Source organism: Narcine bancroftii, chromosome 3, assembly GCF_036971445.1.
Source record: "Narcine bancroftii isolate sNarBan1 chromosome 3, sNarBan1.hap1, whole genome shotgun sequence".
In the NCBI taxonomy this organism is placed as follows: domain Eukaryota; kingdom Metazoa; phylum Chordata; class Chondrichthyes; order Torpediniformes; family Narcinidae; genus Narcine; species Narcine bancroftii.
The window spans coordinates 161,383,916-161,400,511 of NC_091471.1; the positions used below are offsets into that span (position 1 = coordinate 161,383,916).

The 16,596-nt window shown below is 42.1% G+C and overlaps 1 protein-coding gene across 7 annotated transcripts in view; it reads left to right on the forward strand.

The window, feature by feature from the left end:
* The window catches only part of LOC138757784 (netrin receptor UNC5C-like), a 369,257-nt gene that overhangs the window by 333,707 nt on the left and 18,954 nt on the right, over positions 1-16,596 (forward strand). For all 7 annotated transcript variants that reach the window (XM_069925675.1, XM_069925676.1, XM_069925678.1 and 4 more), the window contains 5 exons: positions 1,919-2,110; positions 4,006-4,359; positions 8,876-8,963; positions 10,686-10,854; positions 14,918-15,151. In XM_069925675.1, coding sequence (XP_069781776.1) covers positions 1,919-2,110; positions 4,006-4,359; positions 8,876-8,963; positions 10,686-10,854; positions 14,918-15,151 — 1,037 coding nt within the window. The remainder of the gene's footprint in view (positions 1-1,918; positions 2,111-4,005; positions 4,360-8,875; positions 8,964-10,685; positions 10,855-14,917; positions 15,152-16,596) is intronic.

The following is a 16,596-nucleotide window of genomic DNA, read 5'->3' on the forward strand; positions in this document are numbered from 1 at the left end:
TTTAGGTCCATATACCCAAAACGGAATGTTGTAGCACTGGAGGCAGTCCAAGGAAGACCCCACCAACCTAATGTTTAGGATGAAGTAGTTGTCCCTTCAAGAAAGTGAGAAGGATGTTGAGACATTTTCACTGGTGGGAGAGTCATTGTCAAGAGATCACTGGGGGTTGTGTACACAAATTCATTCTCTCAAAAGCTGGTGAATCTTTGAAATTTGGGATGCTGGAATCTGAATCATTAGAAATGTTTGAAAGGAGAAGACATTGAGGATTATTGGGAACTGGTTCAGCAGAGAAGTTGAGGCCATTGATCATATTGAATGAATGATGGGCTAAGTGGCCTTCTGCTTCTTGTTTGTCAAGTTCTTTTCCCGAAGATAGTTTTGGTTTCAAATGTCCCACCAAATATCGCAACTCGACTTGAGAAGCAAAAAAACTTAATGTCCTAGAAATCTGAGGTAAAACTTCAAGTATGGTTGAAGAATTGACAATGGGACTTTATGAGTTTTGGCTTAATTTGAATCTTCCATTCACCTATCAACATGCAATTCTCACATTCTACCAAATATAGAAACATCTGCTTTCATTTGCAATCTCAGGATATCCCACTGCCCTTTATAAGTTGTGACAGACACCTGAAAAGCTCCATGTAATGAGGTGACATAATGGTGCAGTGGGTAGTGCCAGTCCATCACAATGCCAGTGACCCAGGTTACATTCTCACCTCTGGTGCTGTCTATGTGGAGTTTGCATCTTTCTTTTGCATTCCCCAGATGCTCCAGTTCCCTCTGACTTCCCATAGATGAGCAGGTTGCTAGTGAGGAGGTGAGTAGTAGACTCTGAGGGTAGGTAATGGAAAATGAGGGGAGAATTAAAAAAAAAACAAAACTAATGTGGGATGATTATTAGAGGTTGGCATAAACTTGATGAATTGAAGGATATGTTTCCAAAATGTGTGACCACGACCATTGAAAAGTCAATTTGCAATGGGCCTCCACCCAAAGGAAAGGCACCTTGCTAGTGATAATGTATTCTTGCGATGCGAACAGGGATAATTATTAATCTGGCTGCTGGGGATGATTCCTCTGCACCTCCTTGGAATGTCTCTGTGGGACTTTTTAGATTTCCTTGGAAAGACAGATGGGACCTTTGTTTAACATCTCATCCATCTCTGTTCTGCTCTGGTGGATCACTCCAGGCTGCAGGTCAAGTCACTGGACTGAGATTTGAAATGGCAATCTCGTGAATCAGGCTCAAAGACTATTACAGATCCAAGATAGATTGTTTGGTTTTCATTTAGTTTTGAGATCCAGCATGGTAACAGGCCCTTCTATCCCACGAGCCCGTGCTGCTCATGTGACCAATTAATCTTCTAACCACGTATGTCTTTGACTTTGGAACATGGGAGGAAACCAGAGCACCTGGAGGAAGCCCACGCAGATGTGGGGAGAACATATAAACTCTGTATGGCAACACTAAGTTCGAACCCAGGTTGCTGGTACTGTAACAGTGTTGCACTAATTGCTACACTAACTATGCCGTTTAAATTAGCTATAGTTTAAATTAATTTGTCACATGACACACAGGTAAATAAACTTAGGGTTGTTTAAATAATTAAGGGTTCTTCTGTGAGCAGTCTTGCAGGACAACAGGTTCACTCTAACATTCACACACAGGAGAAGTATAGACGTATAGTACAATGCAAAAGCGAACAAAATAATTGGCTCTGTGGAGTTCGCCATTAGCCAGTTTTAACAGCGAGATAGTCATGGTCAAATCCCTGGAATAATGTGAGGATTCTCGCACCCCGAGATGCATAGGTCAAAGGTCAGTCCTGCTGGGCATACTCCCATAGGCCCAAGGATACCAAGTTTGACTGGTGATGGGTTCCAACTCTTCCCTATTCTTTTTCCCCTACAGCTGCTCCTGGCTCCGATGACATTGCCCTATATGTGGCAGTGGTAGTGGCTGTGATTGTATGCCTGGCCATTTTATTGGTCGTGGTGATGTTCGTCTATCGCAAGAACCACCATGATTTCTCCTCCGACATCAGAGACTCTGCAGCCCTGAACAGTGCCTTCCAGCCAGTGAGTGTCAAGACATCCAGACCAGGTCAGTGGGTTCACAGCCCTTCCTGTTGATTACAACTTAACGCAAAAATCTTGCTGAGGTTTATGTTTGTTCCAACTAAGAGCATCTTGAAGAAAAGCGTACGATTGGAGGTCTGTCATTTTACCAACATTCAAATCTGCCAACAGATCTCAGGAACCTCTAAAGAGTTTCCACGAGCTTCTCTCTTCTACTCTCCCTCTCTCTTCTCTGCCTCTTTTCACCTCACTTTGCTTCTCTCCCTCATTTTCTCTTTCTCTCTTCTCCTCACATTCCCTCTCTCCCTTATCTTCTGTCTTCACTTTCTCTTTATCCATTGCTTTATTTTTCATTGATACCTTGGCCCTTATTACTTCCTCAGCCACCTATTGCTTTCCCTCTCTTTCATCCATCTTCCTCTGTACTCTCATTCACCTGTCTCTTTCTTCCTCTCCCCATCTCTATCATTCTCTGCCTTTGTCTCCTCCAGCCCCTGCCTCTATGTCCCTGTGTGTCATTTGGCTTGGTCCTCTGTATTTTAAGCACTGTCCCTTGGGAATAAGTTTCCAAAGTTCCTCACACCATTAATTACCGTAAAAGATATTCAGGTTAATTCCCATTTGTGATCTCAGCAATGATCGGAGAGAACTTTAGAGAGATTCTATTCTATAATTTTCACAGCCACGAGGGAGCAGTAGTTAAAAGGTCGAAGAGTCCCCTGAAAGATGCTGTTATAAACTTGGATTATAAGGAGAATAAATTGAGTGAATTGCAAGCAGGCTATTTCCATCAAGGTTAGGAGAGTCAAGAACTAAAGGTCATAGGTTAGCAGTAAAAGGGGAAATGTTTAAAGGGAATATTGGGGGAACTTCTTCATGCAGAGACTGATGAGAGTGTGAATTGAGCTGCCATCTGAAATGATGAATGCAATTTGACACTTAAGAAAAATTTGACAAGGTACATAGATGGGAGGGGTATTGAGGGCATTGGTCTAGGTGCACGTCAATGGGACTAGGCAGGTGTAGCGCATCAAATGACTCAAAGACTTGTTGACTCAAACCAAGGCTTTTATTAACAAAAGACTGGAGTGTAGTACATCGAGGTCGACCAGTCCAGACTGACCTGGGTCTGCTTAGGAGCAGTCCTTTATGACCTGCCAGTAGACGTGGCTACGACTCTCAGCCAATCACTATCAGTATATGCAAATATATGCAGTGGTGATAGGATCCCATACTATCACAGCAGGATAATAATTTGGCACAGACTAGATGGGCCAAAGGTTCTATGGTTCTATGTTTCAATGATTGCTCTAGGTCAAAGATATGGATGCTATAGAGAGTGGGCAGTCGAGATTTACAAGGATGTTGCCTGGATTGGAAAACATGCCTTATGAGGATAGGTTGAGTGAACTTGGTCTTTTTTTTTCGTTGGAGCAACAGAGGATAAGGGGTGACCTAATGGCAGTCTATAAAGTGATGAGAGCCATTGATTGTGTGGATGAAATGGCTAAGTCAAGGGGGCATATTTTTATGGTTCTATGGAGTAAATACAGGGGTGATGTAAGAGCTAAGTTTTTCATACAGGGTGTTGGGTGCATGGAACGTGCTGTCAGCAATGGTGGTGGAGACAGGTACAATAGGATCTTTTAAGAGACTATTAGATAGGTACACGGAAATGAGAAAAAAATGAAAGTTATGGAGTACGGAAATTATAGGCAGTTTTAAGATTAAGTTATTAGGTCAGCATAACATTGTGGACTGAAGGGTCTGAACTGTACTGTAGATTAGTGCAATATGTTCTATGACAGTAGGCATGGTGGATAAATTGCACATCAGACCTTTCTCCAGAGGAGAGAGATACTTGGCTTTTGGTGTTGGTACTTAGTGGGCGCATCACACCTTGCCTTTTCTCTTGCACAGATAACTCCCATCTCCTCGCTGTACAGCCAGACCTCACTGCCGCTGCAGCCATGTACAGGGGCCCCATGTACGCTCTACACGACATCTCAGACAAGATCCCGATGACCAACTCTCCGCTTCTTGATCCGCTGCCCAACCTTAAAATTAAAGTGTTCAACTCATCCTGTGGCGTCACCCCACAAGGCGAGTCTGTGGACCTGGCTTCAAAACTCTCACCACAGCTGACAGAATCACTGCTTGATGACAAGGCTCAGAATCTCAAGAACCAAAACCTGTCGCTACAACTGGAGCCATCGTGCAGTGCTTTCGGTAGCTTCAACATCCTAGGAGGACATCTTGCTATCCCCAACTCCGGTAGGTCTCCCCTGCACAGATGGGTTTTGTAATGTCCTGCTGGCTCAACTGGAGTCCACCAGCTAGTTACATTTCAGACAAAGGAGAAGCGGTGCTACAGTCAAACTATTCCTGACAGAGATTTATTTAAACAAGGAAGTCTGCAAATGTGCTGGGGTCAAGAACAAAACACAAAAGTGCTGGAGAATCTCAACAGGACACACGGCATCCATCGGAAGTAAAAGCTAACTAGTGCTTTCGGACCTGGGCCCTTCTAAGCAAAAACAGACATTAAAAGGTGGGGAGGGAAGTGGAGAGGAGGGAAGAAGGGGTCAGAGGAAGAGCACAGGCTAACAGGTAAGAGGTCATAGGTGGATACAGATGGGAGGATTGAAGAGAAAAAAAGCTAGAAGCATTAGGAGCAGAGAGCTGAGGATAGCTCTCTGATAGGAGAAGGAAGGAAAGTGGGAGCTGGAGGAAAGGAGATGGTGGAATGGGGAAAGCACAGGAGAGGGGGTTGACAGAAATTGGAGAAGTTGAATTATACACAAAAGTGCTGGGGAAACAGAAAGGTTTACAAAATTATGAGAGCAATTACTAGGGTAGTCAGTCAGAATCCTTTTCCCAGGTTAAAACTGTTACACCCTAGAGCTTTAAGAAGAGGGGAGGAAGTGTGAGATGTGTAGGGCAAACATTTTACACAGACTGGTGGGTACCTGGAATGGATTGCCATGAGTTGTGGTGGAAGCAGATACAATAGCAATGTTTAAGAGGTTTCTAGATCTAAAGGGGATGGAAAGATATGGGTCATGTGCAGCCAGCAGGATATTAGTTTAATTTGACATGTTCAGCACAGACATGTGGGCTGAAGGGCCTGTTCCTGTGCTCTAATGTTCTATGAATTATGCTTATTGTTTGAAGCTGAGGTACTTCCTTTTTTTAACAATTTTTTATTTTTCACACTGAACCATATCAACCAAAATATGTACAAATGTTTCTCATTAAATTTATACAATGGCATTTTCTCCCATTTTTCCCCCTTTCCCTCCCTCCCCTCTTCCCACCCCCCTCCAAAACCCATAAATATTCAACATATACAATACATTAAAACCATAAAACAATATTTTCACACAAAGGAAATAAACAAGAAAAATGCATCATCTATTTGTTACACACTGAATCTAGTCGTTTTGTCTTCTTATCATTTTCATTTTAGAGGATGGAGGTCCTAGGCGAGCTATCTCTGTTATGTTCCATCTATGGTTCCCAAATTTGTTCAAACAACGTGACTTTATTTTTTAAATTATATGTTATTTTTTTCCAATGGAATATATTAATTCATTTCCATGTACCATTGCTGTACTCTTATGCTCTCTTCTATTTTCCAAGTTGACATTATACATTTTTTTGCTACTGCTAAGGCTATCATAATGAATTTTTTTTTTGCGCTTTATCCAATTTGAGGCCTAATTCTTTACTTCTTATGTTACTTAAAAGAAAGATCTCTGGATTTTTTGCTATGTTATTTTTTTGTAATTTTCCTTAATATCTGATTTAGTTCTTCCCAAAACATATTCACTTTCGTACATGCGCAAATTGCATATACTGTTGTTCCCATTTCCTTCTTAAAGCAAAAACATATATCTGATAATGTTAGATCCAATTTTTTTTAACTTTTGAGGAGCAATATATACCCTGTGTAACCAATTATACTGTATCATGCGTAACCTTGTGTTTATTGTATTCTTCATAGTTCCAGAACATAACTTTTCACATACTTTATTTTTTGTCTTTATGTTTAAATTCTTTTCCCACTTCTGTTTAGGTTTATATTTATTTCATCATTTTCCTTATCTTGCAGCTTAATATACATATTCATTATAAATCTTTTAATTATCATTGTGTCTGTAGTCACGTATTCAAAGCTGCTTCCTTCAGGTAATCTCAAGCTGTTTCCCAATTTATCCTTTAAATAAGCTTTCAATTGATGATATGCAAACATTGTACCATGAGTTATCCCATATTTGTACTTCATTTGTTCAAATGTTAATAAATTATTTCCCAAAAAACAATTTTCTATTCTTTTGATTCCTTTTCTCTCCCATTCTCTAAAGGAAAGGTTATCTATTGTAAAAGGGATTAGTGGATTTTGCGTCAATAATAATTTTGATATTTGGTAATTCGTTTTTTTTTCCTTTCTAAGTGGATCTTCTTCCATGTATTAAGTAAATGATGCAATACTGGTGAGTTTTTATATTGCACCAGCTTTTCATCCCACTTATAAAGTATATGTTCCAGTACCTTCTCCCCTATTTTATCTCGTTCTATCTTAGTCCAGTCTGTTTTTTCCCTTGTCTGGTAAAAATTTGATAAATACCTTAATTGTGCGGCTCTATAATAATTTCTAAAGTTTGGTAACTGCAAACCACCTTGGTTATACCTCTCTGTTAATTTATCTAACACTACCCTCGGTTTCCTCCCTTTCCACAAGAATTTCCTTATTTTTCTCTTTAGTTCATTAAAATAAAATTCTGTTAAGGGAATTGGTAACATTTGAAATAAGTATTGTATCCTTGGGAACACGTTCATTTTAATGCAGTTTACCCACCCTATCAACGTTAGCGGTAATTCTTTCCAATGTTCTAAACTTTACATTTTATCTTCTGCTCTTGTCATTTTCCTTTTAATTGCACTAAGTTCTAATGATAACCATTCTTTTAGTGATCTCATTTGTTCTTCAAAAAAAGCTTTATCTATATTCTGTCCATCATTTTTACCTTCTATTTCTCTGTGAAGGTCTTGGTCTTCTTCTTCCTCTTCTTCTGTGTCTGTACTGTGTTTGTGTCTTCTTCTTCTTCTCTTCTTTGTGTCTGTGTCTCTTCTGTTTTTCCTGATGAGCTGCTTGTATCTCTTTCTTGAGCATCCTCTTGCTGGGCCTCTTGCTGTTGGTCCACCCCTCCTGGGCTGCTCGTCTGTCGGGCCCCCTGTCGTTAATCCTCTTGTCAGTCTCCTCTCCGTCTTTCTCCCTCATCTGTTTTCTCAGTCCCTCCTCTGCCGCCTTTCTCATCCTCCAGCTGAGCGACCTGGTGTCGGGCGTCCCTCAGCTGTTTGCGCTGTGGCTGTCCGCTCCTCTGCTGAGCCCCCCCTCCCGTCGGTGTCTTCTTTTTCCTTTGATTGCACACTTTTATTTGGAGCCATTTTTGAAGTCCACCGGCCAGGTGGTCGTGACTCCGCAGGGCTGGCACTAACCTTGGGGATCGGGCGCTCCTCGCCACCTCAGCTCCCTGTTGTGCTTTGTCTTTTCCTAACTTTTTTCCTATTTTTCTGGAGAGGGCTGGTTTTCCCGACCGGCCACTACTCCATCATGTGACTCCTTCAAGCCTAGGTACTTCTTGAGGCCCAGTGAAAAGAGGAAGGGAGGTCTGAGGTGACAAAAACAGCCCCAGTAGGTTCTCCATTGAGAAACTGAAACCTTCACACAATTGATAATTCAAGGAGAATCTTCAAAGACACTGCTCAGTCCAATATACTGTCCGCACTTCATCAAACAAGCATCTTGTACAGCATCATGCTGTGTTTCAATTCATCCTTAATGCTAATTAGCTGACTGCTTCATGAAAAATGTGGGCTTAAAGGTATATACCAATCCTCTTTTGTTGTTTGCTTGAAACTCATCAGTAAGATGCTTCTTTTTACCCTCTTGCTTCTACACAGGGTTATTGAGGGTAACTTTTCTCAACCTTATTCAACAGTGATGATAATGAAGTCGTTGTCATACACATTGTACAATGTGCACATGCACTGAAATCTTTACTTGGGGCAGCCAAACAGATATTTTGTAAAACAAACATCTACAAAAAAGACAAGAATATACAATTGAATTAAAAAGAAATGATAAGTACTAAAAAATAATTAGGTAATAATTATCCTTGTTCATAAAAAGTCACTTAGCAAAAGTGCAGACAGTCATTTTATGTTGTCGGAGCAGTCCCTGCTTAGTGGAACAAGGGGAGGTTCAAGAGCCTGATGGATGTTGGAAAGAAACTCAAAGTTCAAATGTATTAATGTCAGAGTACACATGCACGACATCACATACAACACTAAGATTGTTTTTAAGATTGAATTTCTACTTATCAATAACTGTAAAGCTATTCTTGTATCTAAAGGTGCTGGTTTGCAGTCTTCTGTACCCTCTGGCCAAAGGTAGTAGTGCAAAGATGTTGTGACCTGGTTGATGGAGGTCCTTTATGATATTGGCTGCTTTGTCACTGTATTCAGCAGATGGGAGGTCAGAGTCTGTGATGGACCTATGTTTGTTACCTTCTTGAGCCTTCTGCATTCTTGGACATTCAAATTCCCAAACCATGATGTGATGGCATTTGAAACTGTGAAAAAAAATGCTGCATTGCTAACTGTGGACAATATTTATTCAACTGGATTTCCCCAAAATGGCAGGAACAATGGGGTTGGTCCTTGTTTAGGGGGTAAAATTGTGCATTGCTGACCTAAATTTGACATCCTGTTCTGTTGATTTTAGGTGTGAGCTTGTTGGTACCAGCAGGAGCTATTCCCCCAGGAAGAGCCTATGAGATGTATGTGACTGTCCATCGGAGAGACAACTTGAGGTAATGGGACAAATCCATGAACCCAACCTCTCCAGGACTCCACACCTTCATTGTATGTACATTGGCGGCTGCCTCAGGTTTGATCCTGAACTGTAGTACTGCCTTTGTGGAGTTTTCATGTTCTCCCATGACCACATAGGTCTCCACTCACATCCCAGGTTGGTGGGCTAATTGCAGACTATGAATTACCCCCAATGCAGGTAGGAGGCCAGAGAATTTGGATGGAATTGTGAAAGAGAACAGGTAATGGATATTGGCGGGACTGCTCTTAGACTCAATGGTACAAATGTCAAGAAAATGTAAAAATATCATCTAGTGGCTCATGTTACTTCCATTAGACTGTAACTTGACACATCAGGTGCAAACGATGACAGTCCTGCACTGACTCACAATATCAGCCTGAATTATTGAAAAGGGGCAAGGTGATAAGCGCATGGGAAAGGAAGTGTTGGGAAGTTTGGAAAACCCTTCATGAGAGCAGAAATCTCCTCAGGGAAGAATGACTGAGTGGTTTGTTTGTGTGCTGTCATATACCTGGACTTCTGTGAGGAGGAGAGAACTGAGACCCTGACTATCCCCCTGGAATCTGTGCCCACAAGCATGAGGCATCTCCTTCTGGGCTTCCTCATTGGATCACCATGCCTTCGCCACATTTGAACACATCTGCCAATTTTACCACAAATGCCAACTGATGGGTGGACACTTGATTTCCAATTATCATTTTGAAATTAGACACTAATTTTTTATGCCCCTTCCAAGCAACAAGGACATCAACATCCCATCCAACTCCCAATAATCCCTCCCTCCACCTCTGGTACACAGTGGCTGCAGTATATACCACCTACAAAAGACATTGCCGATACCAACCCAGGCCTCTCCCACAGCATCTCCCAAATATGTACCTTCACCCCAAAGAGCAGAGCAACATTGGAACACCAACATCCACACATTACCCTCTTAGCCATACACCATCTGATCTCGAAAATGCAATCCCACTCCTTCATCATTGCTGAATCCAAATCCAGGAACAACTTCTCCAACAACATATTGGGAACACGTTCAGCAGAAGGATGAAGGGGTTTAAAATATTGTTTAGCTAGGAGAATGAATGCAGAGTTTGACCAGTGTGTGTGTGTGTGTGTGTGTGTGTGTGTGTGTGTGTGTGTGTGTGTGTGTGTGTGTGTGTGTGTGTGTGTGTGTGTGTGTGTGTGTGTGTGTGTTGTCCAGTCAGTCCTGGGCCATTAAAGGTGACAGTTAAGACTCAATGGAGTGTTTAGACCAGTGTATGCAACCATTGCAGCAGACCTTCCTTCATGGTGTTCAGTGAAGCAGATGGCTTATTACAGGATCAATATAATTAAATTTATCCATTTACTCAACCCTTTGCTAATTATGTGGATGCTGTGGTGGGATTTGAACTCTTGGCTCTGGATCAGTGGTCCAGCAAGCTGAGTAACTACGCCCAGTAACCTGGCATCAGGCTCCTGAAGTGTTACTTTGCTGTGTTTACACCACACGGTGGAGCATTTTCTAAACTCTGTCAGGCAGATTGGCTGCTTGTACCTAATATGTGGAAGACTGCCCCAAGTTTGACCTTCTTTGCAAGAAAGGTCTGCTTCTTCTACAAGATGAGAAGGTGATAAACAGAAGGAAGGCTGGCACTGGGGCTTTGCTGTTGCAGGTTGAAGGCTGGTAATGACTTTTGCTCTGTTGTCTGCTCAGGCCGACTCTTGAGGGCAACCAGACCCTGCTGAGCCCAGTGGTGAGCTGTGGACCTCCTAGGGCCCTGCTAACGAGGCCTGTGGTTCTGACCATTCATCATTGCGCTGAACCCAACATGGACGACTGGATCTTTCAACTCAAGAGCATGTCTGCAGAAGGAACCTGGGAGGTGAGAGTTTGGTAATGAGCAGACAAAATCATTTTGTAGATCTTTGAGGTGCTGGGACACAGATCAGTGTTCAGGCTTTACATTTCTTAGAACCATAGAGCGCTACAGCACTGAAACTCTCCTTTTTGCCCATCTAGTCTATGGCGAGCTTTTATTCTGCCTAGACCCATGACCTGCACCTGGATCATAGCCCTCCCATCCATATACCTATCCAAGTTTCTCTTAAATATCAAAATTGAGCCTGTATTCAGCACTAAATCTTGTTCCACACTCCCACCACCCTCTGCATGAAGTTCCTCCTAATGTTCCCTTTAAACATTTCTCATTTGATCCTGATCCCATATCCCTCCATTTCTTCCTGTAGGTCACATCCAGACAAAATATTTATAAAAGGGGAATAAAAGGGAAAATATGCCTTATTTTAAGGCATCCTTCATACCTTATTGGGATGCTTTAAAGGAGATACCATTAGCACAGTGCAACTCTATTACAGTGCCAGCGATCCAGATTAGAATCCAGCATTGTCTGTAGGGATTTGTACATTCTTTCCGTGTACCTGTGGGTTTCCTTCAGGTGCTCCGGTTTCCTTCCATATTCCAAAGACATATGGAGTTTGGAGGTTAATTAGAAACAAAACTAGAAAGGCCTATTAAGGGGATGCATCTCTAAATTAAAAGAATAAATAATATCTCCAAGTGCTTGGTAGCCAATGAAGTATTGTTGTCATGTGGGCCAAAACTATTTGTGCACAGCAAGTTCCCATCAGAAGCAAAGTGATGAAGAGTTGTATAGAGTTCCAAAGTCATTATCAAGCTTATGTTTGCTGCCAAACCCATGGATTACCAGCATTTGATGAGTCAGGGAATGTGTTTGTGTGGAACAAGAGGAAGAAATGGCGATGTTGCATTTGCATCTTAGTTTTGCTGGTGCCTTTCTGATGGTGCAGGAATGAAGCAGCATGATCCAACCCAACCTCCTGACTGCTGCCAATGTGAAACACCCCTCCTAATACTTAATGCAAGCTTTCCTTGCTCAGTTCTTCTCAGGCAGACTGGAGCCATTTCTGTTCATCCAGGCAAACACAAAAATGCTTGAATCCTCACTGAACTGTGAGAAGCTGGAGGGATTCAATGGGCCAGGCAATGTCTATGGAGAGAAATGGCCGACAAATGGTCTTGTCAGACCTGAAAAATTAACTGACCATCTCTCTCCTCATGGATTTTCCTTGATCTGCTGAGCCCCTCCTATCTAACCAATGTTGTATGGAATCCTCTTCCCCAAGGAACATGGACATCCAGTCATGTATGGCCAAGAATGAAGTTGGAAAGATTTCAGGGGAGATTAAGGGGATATATGAATCAGGTGGAGGTGTTTATGTGGTATAGGGCTGGCTTGAAAAGTAAAGTATGCTAAAGAACAGAATCAGACATTTTGGCATCCACAATTTGGCACCAGATATTTTGGCACTCGCATTTGGCATCGGGCATGGCATTTAATTTATTATATTTTTACCTAAATATAATAAATATAAAATTATTAATTTATTATAATTTTAATTAAAAATAATGGAATAACTTCTCCGCACACCCCTCACCCACAGTGACATCTCTGCACTCCCCTCACCTGCAGTGACATCCACACACTACCCTCTACCTATGATAATATCTCCGCACTCCCCTCTCCCTGCAATAACATCTATGCACTCCCATCTCCCCAGTGTGATATTTCCACACTCCCCTTTCCCCGTGGTAACCACTACACACTCCCCTCATTCCAGTGACATCTCTGCACTCCCCTCTCCCTACGATAACATCTATGTGCTCCCCTCTCTCCGCAGTAACATCTCGGCACTCCCCTAAGCCTGTGGTGAAATCTACCTAACTGTTAATGCCAAATTGTGGACACAAAACTGTGGAGGCCTAAATGTCTGGCGCCAAAATGTCCTACACCCACTCAAGAAACATATGATCCAGCCTCAGCCTTGCTCAGAAGCTAACACATAAGCCAGATACAGTTTGACAGGTCCTTTTCCCTGCCCTGATTCCATCGCTTCCATCCACATTTCTCCCATAACATTCCAACTCCCCCACGCCCCCTTCATTTGGTTCCATCTGGTCTAATGTGTCCTTCTCCTCTCCCTTTCGACTTTCAATTATATCACCATTATCAGAAAATTGAGGGGGAGGGGTGCAAGTCTTATACAAACGTTAAATTATGGTTGTGTGGAGAATTAGTTGCTAACATTTTTTTTGGAGTGTTTTTCTTGGATGTTGCTAATTTTCAAGCTAGCTTTGGCTCTCTCCTGCTTAAATTGGATCTGAGTCCTGCTTTTCATATTCCTTTTGTTGGGATCAACTGTCCAGGGCTGCGCCAAAACTTTCTGAGACTTGTTGAAGTGTTTGAAGGATTGTTGGAGTTGATAAGTTGATCAAGCCACAACTATATCTCCCCTTATTGTGCTACAGTTGAAAGGGGTGGTCCCAGTGAATTGGAGGGCATCTCTATGAATTGATGTGATCTCCTCCAATGCAACCACTTGAACATCTCAGGAGCCACACCATCAGCTGCCAAGACCCTCAACCTCCCGACACTCTTCTCTTTCACCTCTATGGTCCTTTGGACAACCTTCCTAAAGATTCCTTCAGTAGCTAACGATTATTGCTTGATAAAATGGCTTGGATTCTCTTACCAATTGAAAGGTTTTATCTAAATGATGTCTTTTTTTTTAACAATGTGTAATGTAGATGTTTAACTCACTGGAAAATACATGACAGGTTCTTCCCTATACATCTGCACAAACAGACCAGATCTCTATGATTCAACAGTTCTACAAATTCATAAATTATTCTTTGAAAGAAGTGTAAATGATTTTTTAAGATAAAAATAATTATATGAGCTTGTTGACTGAAAAATACCCTGGAGAATCTAAGGAATATTTTAATTGTTATGTAAATGCAGATGTTCACTTTTCTTTCCTTACAGACCAACAATTTACACAAGCATTTTCCCTTTGTAAGTTGAGTGATGACTTCTCCAAACACCTACACTCTGTTGATTTATGTTTGAGCTTACTGTAGCAAATCATTTCAACTATCCCAACTATTCCTAAAGTGATATGTCTGTCCTCAGCCTCATCCGCTTAAGGATCAACACATCATATTCCTCCAGGACACCCTTAAACCTTTGAGTTTTGCAAATTTAAGTAGCCCTCATCCCTGTGTTTCTATCTCTTCTTCACCATCTCTTGTACCTGTTTTTCTTTTATTCTCCCTCTAACCTCTCCCACCCCCCCCCCCCCCCCCGCCCACCACCACCACCACTACTTTCCTGGACATTTCTTCCTCTACTTGTCTCTCTGCCTCTTATACCTTCTGTCCAAATGGATCTTTCCCTTCCTCAGCTTTCTTCCCCTTTTATAAACATCATCCCTTTTTCACTTTATTCTCAAAGTGTTTCAATCCAAATTGTTACCTGACTTTCTACCCATGGATTCTGCCTGACCAGCATTTCTTTGCTATGCCTACACCCACCCCCTGTTACAGAATTATATGTAGTCATGCCACTTACACCGTTACAATTCTCTGTGATAGCATTTGTAACAGGACTAGAGTATGTAAATTTTTAGATAAGATTAGTACAAGTAAAATGATCTTTCGGATGCATATAGGATTTTGAGGGATCGCAACAGAGTAGAAGTTGAGATGTTTCTGACATTGGGAAAATCTTAAACTAGGGATTCAGATGCACGATCAGGGAATTGTCATTGAGGGGCAAGGAAACCCAGAGAGTGGAGCATCTCTGAAATTCTCTACCCCCGGTGGGGGGGGGGGGGAGTAAGGAGACCATTTAAAGAGGAGGGAGGCAAATTCTTGAAAGGTCATGGAATAGAGAGCACAGAGAATCTGAGGAGATCAACCATGATAGTATTTAAAGATGGGGCAGAATGGCCTGCTTCTATTTTCTTATGTTCTTGCTTAAGTCTAAAGGGAGGATTGAGTCACTGAGTGAGAGTGGAACTGGAGAGAGTTGTTAGATTCTATAAACATTTTCCCTTTCGCTGCAGGATGAAGTGACGTTTGGAGCAGAGACTCTCACCACTCCCTCTTATGTCCAGCTGGACCCTCAAGCTTGTCACGTGGTGACTGAGCAGCTTGGTACTTACTGCCTGGTGGGACAATCCATTAACAAGTCGGCAACCAGGCGTCTGAAGCTGGCCATATTCGCCCCCGCTGTCTGTGCCTCGTTGGAGTATACAATCCGCGTCTACTGCCTGCACGATACACAGGATGAACTGAAGGTAACTCACAAGGGCCTCTCCACCCAGATGCCCCAAGGCTCCTTGAGCACAACAAAGTGCTTTCTTTGCAATGTGGAAGGAATATAGATGGTTTGGAGTGGGTGCAGAGCAGATTTACCAAGACATTGCCTGGAATGAAGAACGTGTCTCCTAAGGCAAGATTCACAGAGGTAAAACTTTCCTCTTTGGAGAGAGGAAGAATGAGAGGTGACTTAATAGATGGCTTAGACAAGGTGGACAGCCAGCACCTTTTCCCAAGAGCAACAATAGTAAATACCAGAGACTCACATTGCCACCATGTGTGCATGCCAACTGTAGTTCCAACCTTCCTTCAAGCAGTTCTGAGGGAAATAAGGCATATCACTTGAGCAGGAGCTACAAGCAGCAGTGGGACATCAAGTGGATAATTTGATAAAAGAGGCTGAATGTTGGCCAGGAGACTCTCTTGTTCTTCTTAATCGGACCTTGGATTGCCTGAATGGGCATATGTGACATCAGTTTGCCCCATACAAGAATCAATACCACTGCCAATGCTGCACTCCTTCAGGGTCACTCCAGGAATGCTGGTCAGGACTTTCACAAAAGCCCATTGAATGAAATATTTTGAGGAATGTGCTGGGTTAGTCCATCACCCATTCATAGTTTATTTCATGAGCTTCTTATTCTTTAAAGTTCTGCAGTGAACAGAGAAGTTAAAGCAAGTTTGATATTGTTTCAGAGAAAATGAATGGTCAATGTTTTGGGCCAAAGCCCTTCATCAAGATTTTATTCCATGCCCTATCTTTCTCACCTTGCCCTTCTTACACTGGCTTTTCTCTCTATACCCCCAGCCTTCTCTGGCCCAAAAATTGACCATTCTTTCTCTCCCACAAATGCTACTTGACCTACTGAGTTCCTCCACTAGGTTGTGTAAAGCTTCAGATTCCAGCATCTATGATCTCCTATGTATCTTCAATTTTGTTTAAGGTCATCAAAGTATACAAATCTCTCCAATATCTATCCTTACGATGTGGCAACTCTGGGCCATTATAGCAAAGATAAGCTCAAGTTAATACACAAAAGTGCTGGAGAAACTCACCAGGTCACACTGCGTCCATGTGACCTGCTTAGTTTTGTCTGCACTTTTGTGAATTGGACTATAATCAGAGCATCTGCAGAACTTCCTGTTTTACTTCCCCTAGTTTGATTTAAATCCGGTGGACATATGGTGAAACACAAAAGTCTTCAGACACTGTGATTGTAGTAAAAATACAAAAATGCTGGAGGAACTTAGCAGGTCCCATAGTGTCCATAGGAGGTAAGATAAATGACCAATGTTTCAGGCCCGAGCCCTTCTTCAAAGTATGATCAACAAGCAGGTGGGTGCTTGAATAAAAAGGCTTGAAGAGGAGAGAAGAAAGGGCAGGGAGAGGGGCAGAGGCCAACAGGAAAAGGACATGGACAGG